General features: G+C 59.2%; 1 protein-coding gene across 4 annotated transcripts in view; it reads left to right on the top strand.

Annotated features, from left to right (window-relative positions):
* Nucleotides 1-1,198: 1,198 nt before the first annotated feature.
* LZTS2 (leucine zipper tumor suppressor 2) overlaps nt 1,199-9,966 on the top strand; it is a 10,137-nt gene continuing 1,369 nt past the window's right edge. Inside the window, exons 1-4 of one of the 4 annotated variants that reach the window (XM_082425443.1) lie at nt 1,199-1,338; nt 6,617-7,066; nt 7,700-8,347; nt 8,905-9,162. In XM_082425443.1, the coding sequence (XP_082281569.1) occupies nt 6,659-7,066; nt 7,700-8,347; nt 8,905-9,162 (1,314 nt within the window). In that variant the 5' untranslated portion in view covers nt 1,199-1,338; nt 6,617-6,658. Of the gene's footprint in view, nt 1,339-3,970; nt 4,114-6,616; nt 7,067-7,683; nt 8,348-8,904; nt 9,163-9,966 lie in introns of those variants that run through there. The other 3 variants (XM_082425442.1, XM_082425445.1, XM_082425444.1) reach the window with 3 other exon arrangements.

Here is a 9,966-nt window from a genome sequence, read left to right as displayed (position 1 = left end):
GGTGTGTTCTCAGGAAATCCTTTAGGGATTTCCATTAGGGGACTTTTGTGAGGTCTCTGTGTGAATTGGGGTTAGAGGGATAGATACACACGTGCCTGTCTTGCCCCACCCTCCTAGCAGATACCCCCCACACTGCACAAACCAGAATGGGGGGGAGAGGGGAAACTAATGCTCCCCCAGCCCCACCCCCTATACAAACACATTCCATTCCACACCTGCCTTGAACTCCTCACATCAAAATTAGCCCAAAGGGTGTTCAGGAGTCCCTGGAGCCTAGAAAGCAGTAGTTAATCCCTGGGTCCTGTGTAAGATCCCTGGGAGTCACTGTCCCTGTACGTAGCCAGAGTGAATTGAGGCAAATTGCCTGTGCCCAGCTGGACACTAAGAATCTTTCTGAGAGCTGAGGAAGAGCCTGGCCCAGCAGAGTCCAGCTGGATTTGCAGCCTTGTCCTCAGATTCATTGTCACACTCGCCTGTGAGGGGCAGCCTTGGTCCTCCATCCCTTTACTGGGAATGGGTTTGAGAAGGGACTAAACTCACAGGACTCCTGCTGCCCAAGTACTCAGGCTGCAAATATGGCCCAGATACCTGTAGACATCACAGGCTGCCTTGAGTGCCACGGAGGGTGGGAGCCCTCGGTGCCGCCCTGCAATACAGGTTAACTTCCTGTTTGTGCCTGTGGGTGGAACTTTATGAGCCTGAGAGAAACCTGGCCGTACTCCGTAGGGGCCAGAACTGGCAAGCCTGCTCACCTGGGCAGACACCTACTCCAGGGGAGGGGGAGACGCTGGTTCTGCTCGGGCAGCCCCAGCCCCGAGGTGTGTGTGAGGAAGGGCGGGGTCTGTTTTGGTGAAATCCGAGCCTTCTTTGTCTGATTCCCAGGGGTTTCCCCTGTGTCTGGGGGGTGGGCTGAGAGTGGACCAGGGTGGGCTCCCTACAAAGCAGAGGAGGGTGGCAGTAAAGCCCTATAGCCAACTTGGTTAGGGCAGCCAGGTAGCTTAGCTTGGCTGTCGCGCCACTGGCCCCTTCGTAAGTCAAAAACCAAATCCAGTAAGCTGTGAAGTCAGAGGCCAGAGGGGCAGTCTTGGGCCACCGTTGAGCCACAGCTGGGCTGGGTACTGGGTCGGCTGTTGAGGGGGTGCTGCGCAGACCACTCCCCTGCCGGGGTCGGGGGCGCGGCCTTAGCCGCCCCGCCCCGCTCCACCAGGCCCGGGCGGGCGGGCGCTGGGAGTCCGCAGCCCGGAGCGGGCTTGGGAGCCGGCGAGTCTGCGGCAAGGAGCTACCGGCTCTGGAGCAGGAGCCGGGCGGAAGCTGGAGCGGCGGTGCAGGTGGCGCTGGGTGAGTGAGTGGTGGGGCCGCGGAGGTGCAGGAACTCTCGCCTGCCGCACACCCCCGCCCCGGAGCGAACTTTCCCGATCTGGGGAAGCTGGGGATTGGGGTTGAGGAGGGGGGTCCCCGGTCCGGGGGCCGCAGGCCAGGAGTCTGAACAGGGAACCTACACAGAAACTCACACTGACGGGCCCACACACGCGTGCACACAGACACACGCGTACTGGAGACACACGAACACACGTGCATTCCGGGGCGGACGCGCCCAGTGAGTTAACGCTAGTAGTCCGTGGAGCAGCGCCACTGGCCCGCGAGGACTCCCAGCGGGCAGGGCGCGCTGCTGTCGCGTACTTGAGGGGGGTGGGAGAAAAGGGCCGCCCAGTGACCGCGGATGGGGGCGGGCCGGGTGGGACACCTCCGTAGGTTCCTGCTTCCCTGCAGCCCGCAGGTGAAGACTAAGACGTAAACAGGCGCTGAGCACGTGATCGCTTCGCGCACCAGCGGGCTGTGCTCCCCCCACCCCAGCCTCGGGGCGGGAACCTCCCTCCGCGGTACTAAGCAAGTTTGCCAGATACCTTGCTGGACTGTATTTCATTCTCCTGGAGGTGATAAGCCCTCCCCCAGGAATGGGAACACAACGCCCCCTGGAGTTGGGGTAGCGCAGGAGGACCAGAGACTGTTGCGCTGGGGTGGGGTTACCTGGGTTCCTCGTCTTCCTTCTCCGGAACATGGTGCCCCCATCCCTGAAAGTATCCCTGAAGGGGGTGCTATTCTGGATGGCAGTGTACAGCAGCCCCCGCCCGGTCCTCCAGCCCAGGGAGCAGCTGCGGGAGCGCCTGTGGGTCCCCTTCCTACTACCACTCCTCCTTGCAGAACTGGGAGCTCCTACCCCCAAAGTAGTAGCAGAAGGCCCACTCATGCAAGAGTGGGAGTCCCCCTTCCCCAGAGGATGCATGAGCGTACACATCCCCTCAATGCCAGAGTGGGCCTATCTCCCTCTGGTAGAAGGGAGGACGGCCCCCCTCCCCCCAGGGAATGAGGTAGTGGGCAGTGGCCCTCGGCTTCCCTCCCTGCCCCACCCCCCACCTCTACACTCACGCTGAGCCCAGCTGCTGCCTGAGCCTCTGGGCAGGCTGCCAGAAAGGGGAGGAGGCTCCTGGTGTCCCAGGAGGCTGGGATCAGGGTAAGGCCAGCAGAGGGGGTCTCCACGGGGGGGTGCGGCTCAGTCTGTTCTTGTGAGGCAGAGGGTCTAGGGTGAGCCTGAGGGTGGCTGGGCTATGTTTCCCTTTCCAGGGAAAAAGAAAGAAAAACAACCCTTTCCATAGAGCTAAAAATAGAGCTGAGAGCCGGCCAGGGCTGTGGCCTGGATGGGGGGGAATGCTCCTTCCTGGGGTAGAGGAGCTCTGGCGGGCCTTGGCCCTGGGGGGCGGGGTTAGGGGGCAGGAGGCTGTCCTTGCCCAGGGGTGCGGGCATCAGCTGACCTGACTAGGTCACAGAGACCCCTACGGGCAAGTCTACGTGTTAAAATGTTTGTGAAATACAACGTGTATGTCTAAGTAGTTGTCTTTGTGACTGTGAATAAGACTGTCAGTGTGAAAAATGCTTAGGAGACGAAGTGTATTTAAGATTGTGACTGGGTGCGAAGGAACTCGAGCTGCGAAAGCTTGTGCACAACTAGGCGTGTGACACCGAGTGTACCTCTGTGAGTTGGCCTGAAGATTATGGAAAGAAGGGACATGGAACCTTGGGATGGACGAGACAGACTGTGTGATTGTGGCTGTGTGAGACTGAATGTGGGAAAGATCGTGTGGGTGTTAAGACAGTGTTGTTTGCCAGAGGGTGAGAATATCCCTGACCCTGAGAAGTCAGTGGAAGGTTGTCGGCTGTGAGGCTCGTGTAGGCTTGGCCTGTAAGTTTGGACCAGCTCACCCCAGTGACTTTTGGGGGCCCAGGGGCTGCCTCTCCAGCAATGACCTCTCTCTTAGCAAATAACTCGTAGGGAAAGTTGGGGAGCACAGAGCCGCGCTCGGGGAAGGCCTGGGCTCTCGTGGGAGAGGGCACAGTGCTGGGGAGTCGGGTAGGGACCCCCCAAGGGGGGTCTTGGGGGTGACTGGGCGTGTTCTCCGAATAGGCCGCTAGGTGGCGCCGCCTCCGCAATCCAAGCGTGCCTCCTCCAACCCGCTGCGGGTGGGGCAAGCACCCACCAAACCTCGGCCCCCGACTTGTGCTGGGGCGCAAGGCCCAGAGTGGGGGGCAGCTGACCCTCGGCCTCCCTCTCTGGACTCCGAAGCCGGAGAGTGTGTCGAGGGCGGGGCGGGGTTGGCATCGACTAGAGGAGCGGAGGGGGAAGGGCGGCCGCCGCGGCGCCTGGCCCTTTGTGCTCGAACAATGATCAGCAGCCGCTGGCCCCGGGGCTCGTGTAGGGGTACAGGGTGACCCGCCGCCGCCTAGTCCTGAGCCGACCGAGCCCCCAGACACACAACCACCGCGCCTCGGAGGCAGGGAACCTGAGTCCCGCTGCGTAGCCCCTGCGTGCGTGCGCCTCGCCGGACACGCGTGACGCGGGGGACCTACGCTTATCCGCGCCCCGGGGGCGGGGTCGCCCCTCGGACCCTCCCCCGCGCTGCACCGCCCACTTGGGCCGGGCCGGGCCAGGGGCTCCCCGGAGGCGGGGCCGGGCCGGACCGGGCCGCTCCGAGTAGCGGCGCGCGGGCTGGAGCCGGGCGGCGCGCCTGTGGAGCGCTGGGGGCGGCCCGGGGCTGAGCATGGAGCAGCGCGGTGGAGGTGAGGGGGGGCCGGGGCTGGGAGGCGACCTGGGGGTGACCCCAACTTATGCACGGCGGAGGTCCCGTGGGGAGGCGGCATTCCACAGCTGCCCCCACTTTATGGAAGCGGCGGGGGTCGGAGGGGGGGATGGATTCCGGAGGGTGGATTGGGGGCTCCCGGCTTCCGGTCTCGGAATGGGAACTCGTGATTCCAGACTTGATCCCGCTGGATGGTCTTTGGAGTTTGGTGAGGGGGAGACTTTCCTGAACTCTTCTGCCCCCAAAACAGGTCTGTGGGAGCTCGGACCTAGGCCAGACCTCCCTCGGACCCCGGCTGGACCCAGCCCTCAGCAGTCCCCACTGGGCGGGGGGAGTGTGTGCTGTGCCGGAGCGGTTTCTCAAGGATGTTGGGGAGAGCTAGGGGTTCCCTGCCTACAGCCACAAACGCACTTCTCAAAATGGAGCCTCCACTTGCCCCTCCTTCTCTCTCGGGCTCCAAGAGCAGGAGACTGGCTGGCTGGGCCTGGCTTTCCAGACGCCTGGCGCTGGCTCCCTGGGTGTCTGGCTCTCAGGGCCCAGTTCAGTGTCTCTTCTGGGTTTAGGGGCTCCTGGCTCCGTGGGGCGCAGGGACCCCGGCTCACTGTGTCTGCCTGACCCTGGGGCCTCTCTCAGTCTTTGTCTCTTGTCTTCTGGGTCCCTGTCTGAATCTCTCTGTCTCCTCCCCTCAGTTTCCACTTTCTCTGTGCTCACAGAAGTGGGGAAAGGGAGACAGAGATGCCAGCCCCCATGGCCCCCTAAGAAGCCCCTTCCCCACTGTTTCCTCCAGGCCCTGGAGTGGTCTGGGCAAGGGCAGAGGAGGGGGTGTTCCATTGGCTTTGCTCAGGGCTGGCGCTTGTGGGGTGGACTCAGCCCCTGCCCCTGCTCCGTGGACACCAGTCACCCCCACCCCCAGCTCCCAGCTCCTCCTTCCTCAGTCTGGACACCTCCCTGGTTCTCCAGATCTTCTGACTTGAGCGGGGAGGGGGGGTGGGGGCGGACTTAACGGAACACACGTAAGAATGAAGGAGAGCAGATCAAGCAAAGACTCATGTATCTCTCCTCTCCCCACAATCCAGTGAGTGACAAAAACCAGGCTCCTATTCACCAGTTGGCCCTGCGTGCCATCCAGGCTCTCACCCTCTCTCTCACATACTCCCATGCACACACGGTGCTCTATACACACTTGTGCACCCTCATTTCCTATTCACACACTTGTGTAAGATACATAAACTCATGTATATATGAACGGACATCTAACCAAATATATTCTCTCACATAGTCACAGTCATACACCACAAATTCACTTATGTATGCATTTGTAACTTTCACATACTTTCTGAGACACCCTATTTACACACACACTCTTTTGTAAGATATGCACATATGAGTTCACATACATATGCATGTATATCTGAATGTACTAATGCATCTATCCAAACGTATATACTCACACATTCATTCATGATGTTTTCAAACACAGTGCTCAGATTCATGCTCTTGTGCACACAGTTTCACACGCACAAATAAGTAAGATGCATACACTCCTACTCCTACGCAATTCTCTGTCCACTTCTTGGCTCCCGTTCTGCATGATGACTTCAGCAGATGCCTGAGTCCTGGTCTTCAGCCTCAGGACTGGGGAGGGAGTTCCGGGTGGAGACTTGCTGTCCCCTTCCGGGAAGGAGCAGGGCCTGGGGAGGTGGAACCCTCTTCCCTGGGCTCCAGGGAAATGAGATCTTGGAGCAGCTGCCAGAGGTGATGGTAGAGCTTCTATCCTCATCCCCTTGGGGTTACTCTGGGGAATGTCCAAAGCTAGAAGGTTTCATAGGGGTTGGCAGTGGGTCTGTGTAGGCTTCTTTAGGCCTGACTGATTGGGTGTGGTGAGGCTAGTTGTCATGGAAACAGGCATGAGCCTGCATCCACCTCTTGGAGGCAGGAGACCCCAGAGGGTACCTATGGGCTCCCTAAGAGCTCTGAGTTCCTGTTTGACCAGCTCCACCCTTGCCGCCTGTCTGTTTGGGAGAAACTGAGGCCCAGCTTGGGGAGGCTGGGCACTGCCTGGCCTTAGCTCTTTGTTTCCTAATTACCATCTGAGTTGCTGACTGCACCCCTGAGGTTGGCCAGACTGCCTCTAATGAGGCCACCTGTCCCAGGGGACCAAGGACTGGTGCTGGGAGCTGGTAGAGAGGGCTCCCTCCCTAACTTGAGTCCTGGCCTCTGTGGGGCCCCATTCCTTCATCATCCCTGCTTGGTAGATTCAGTCCTCAGCCCTGTTCAGACCAGAATTGGGCAGTGGACTGGGGCCCAGGGATAATTGAGGTTCTGCCAAGACTCAGAGGGGATGCATTGGGGGGAGGGTATCAGTGCTTGTTACTGATGTCAGGGGGCTGTTTGACCTGGGACAAAGGACCAGGAGGGACTCGAGACCCTATATAGGGAGGGAGCTCAAGATGGAGAGACTGACACCACTGCCCTGCTCACAGGTTTCCCTGGAGGCCCTTGGCCAGGCCTGAGCCTCTGCTGCCATGGCCATTGTGCAGACGCTGCCAGTGCCACTGGAGCCCGCTCCTGAGGCCGCCACTGCCCCACAAGCTCCAGCCATGGGCAGCGTGAGCAGCCTCATCTCAGGCCGGCCCTGCCCTGGGGGGCCGGCTCCTCCCCGCCATCACGGTCCCCCTGGGCCCACCTTCTTCCGCCAGCAGGATGGGCTGCTGCAGGGTGGCTATGAGGCACAGGAGCCGCTGTGCCCAGCTGTGCCCCCCAGGAAGGCTGTCCCTGGCACCAACTTTACCTACGTCAATGAAGACTTCCGGACAGAGTCACCCCCCAGCCCAAGCAGTGACATCGAAGATGCCCGAGAGCAGCGGGCACGCAATGCCCATCTCCGCGGTCCCCCACCAAAGCTCATCCCTGTCTCCGGAAAGCTGGAGAAGGTGAGGACCAGCCCTTCCTTTGGGGCCTGGGTGGAATCAGGGGTTCCCTGGAGAAGCTGAAATTAGGAGACCTGTTTAGAGGAAGGAGTGTGGGCTCCAGATTCACCAGACCTGGGTTCTCATCCCAACTCTGCCTCATTCTGGTTGTATGACCTCAGGGAAGTCATTTAACCTTTCTGAGTCTCAGTTCCTATATCTGTAAAATGGAGGTAATAGGTCAACTCTTATAGGATTGTTGGGAGAATTACATTTAATAATGTGTGTAAAGTGTTTAGCCTAGCGCCTGGCACGTAATATGTACTCGATAAATGTTAGCTGCTTAGAAATACTGTTTTATACTTAAAACAGTGTGTTTGAATTTGAGCAAGGCCCGTAACTCTGCTGAGCCTCCATTTCCTCATCTGTGTATGAGATAGTGATAATATTTTACTTGTATGGCTGTTGTAATGATCTGAGAGGAACGTTTTAAATTGCTTGACATAAAGCTGACACTCAGGAGGCCCTCAGCCCGTGGTAGCAATTGTTATTAATGTATGGGGATTGGGGACCCCGGATGGGAGGGCAGGGGGTATGATAAGGGCTTTGAAAGATTGGGCGGCCTTATCCCCATTGTCAAGTGGCACCTCATTTCAGAACATGGAGAAAATTGTGATCCGCCCAACAGCCTTCAAGCCAGTGCTGCCCAAACCTCGAGGGGCACCATCCCTACCTAGCTTCCTGGGTCCTCGGGCCACCGGACTGTCAGGGAGCCAAGGCAGCCTAACGCAGCTGTTTGGGGGCCCTGCTTCCTCCTCCTCCTCCTCCTCCTCCTCGGCTACCGACAAACCCCTGACACTGAGTGGCTGGGCCAGCAGCTGTCCATCGGGGACTCTATCCGACTCCGGCCGAAACTCACTGTCCAGCTTGCCCACTTACAGCACCGGGGGTGCAGAGCCAGCCACCAACTCCCCAGGCGGGCACCTGCCTTCCCACGGCCCTGGGCGGGGGGCACTGCCTGGGCCAGCCCGAGGGGCCCCCACTGGGCCCTCCCACTCAGACAGCGGCCGATCTTCCTCCAGCAAGAGCACAGGCTCCCTGGGGGGCCGCATGGCCGGGGGGCTCTTGGGCAGCGGTCCCCGGGCCTCCCCTGACAGCAGCTCTTGTGGGGAACGCTCCCCGCCACCGCCTCCACCCCCTCCACCCCCTTCGGACGAGGCCCTGCTGCATTGTGTCCTGGAAGGAAAGCTCCGAGACCGGGAGGCAGAGCTGCAGCAGCTGCGGGACAGTCTGGACGAGAGCGAGGTGACCATGTGCCGGGTGTGGTCAGTGGCAGTGACGGGGGTGGCATGGCAGGACATCCACAGGTGCTGGGAATACAAGAAGCATTTCTGTCTGTGCTGAGGGGCAGGTGTCGGGCTGTTGCGCTGTGACATCATCCCCACCCCAGCTGTCTGGCTTACACTGTAGAGTGGTTGACACAGCACCACCATTTACTGTCCTTCAGACTTGAGCAAGTTACTTAGTTGTACTGAGCCTCAGTTTCCTCATCTGTAAATGGGGATATTCCTGGCCTCAGGGTTATCATGAAGATTAAGTAGGGTGAAGGGTGTAAAGTGCTTAGACTAATGCCTGGCACCTGGGAAGTGCCACGTAAGTGCTTGCTATTATTGTTGTTGTGTCGCTTTTCATAAAAATAGTTGCTACTGTTGGTATTGTAATTATTGTAATTATTGAATGGAATCTACCTTCCCTGAGCCCAGGACGGGGGCCAGGGCAGTCGGTGATTGGGGAGCTGCGGGTGGCCAGGGCTTGAGGTTTGGGGGAGCCACCAGGACCCAGGCCTGCCCTCTCGCCCGTAGGTGTACGAGGAACGGCAGCGGCACTGGCAGCGCGAGCGCGAGGCCCTGCGAGAGGACGGCGCGGCCCAGGCACAGCGGGCGCAGCGGGCCCAACAGCTGCTGCAGCTTCAGGTGTTCCAGCTGCAGCAGGAGAAGCGGCAGCTGCAGGATGACTTTGCACAGCTGCTGCAGGAACGTGAGCAGCTGGAGCGGCGCTGCGCCACCTTCGAGCGGGAGCAGCGGGAGCTCGGGCCACGGCTGGAGGAGACCAAGTGGGAGGTGGGCCAGACCAGGATGGGCAGGGAGCAGGGCCTTTGGCAGGGGGGTGGAGGTGGGGGTGGGGAGTGGGTAAGCCTTGAAAGGAGGGGCCCAGCCACACCCCGTCACCTGCCACCCCCAGAGGGCCTCGCCTTCCTCACCTTTGTGAGATGAGGCTCCCCCTTTGACCTCCCTTTCTGGGTGAGGGTCTTCTTGGGCCTCCACATTTGGTCTCCTCATTGGTCTGGTCTAAGTGCTCACGTAGCCAGTAACATTCCCATCCACTGCCTTCCCGCCATACTAAGAATGAGAATGTAGTGCTTGCTGCTCAACAGGCACTGTTCTAAGCATGTAATGTAGAGTGTATCCTCTAATCCTCGTAACAACCCTGTGAAGTGGGTGCTGTTAATATCCTCATTTTATAGGTGAGGAAAGTGAGACCCAGAAAGGCTAGAGCCAGAGATCACACCTAGTCAGTGGCTGAGCTGAGATCTGAACCCAGGCAGTCTGGCTCCAGTGTCTCTGCTTTTCACCAAGATACTGTAGTGCCTCTCAACTGGAAATGTGGGCACTGCCCTCAGTTGCTTCCACTCCTACCAAACCCGCCACCACCCAGTCCCCAGGGCGCTACTGCTTCGTGATGGTTTAAAGACCCCAGCTTTGAAAGCAAAAGATCTGGGTCTATATTCCACCGTAGCCAATTAATAGCTGTCTCATTATACCCATCTGTAAAATGGGTATAATCAAACCACCTCCCCCCAAATGCCCAGCATGATGTCAGGGCCTGACACCCTGGGAGAACACTTCTCATCATCCTTTCTGACT

This window comes from Balaenoptera physalus (assembly GCF_965194825.1).
Source record: "Balaenoptera physalus genome assembly, chromosome: 14".
Taxonomy (NCBI): Eukaryota; Metazoa; Chordata; class Mammalia; order Artiodactyla; family Balaenopteridae; genus Balaenoptera; species Balaenoptera physalus.
This window is presented reverse-complemented; position numbering and strand designations above follow the sequence as displayed.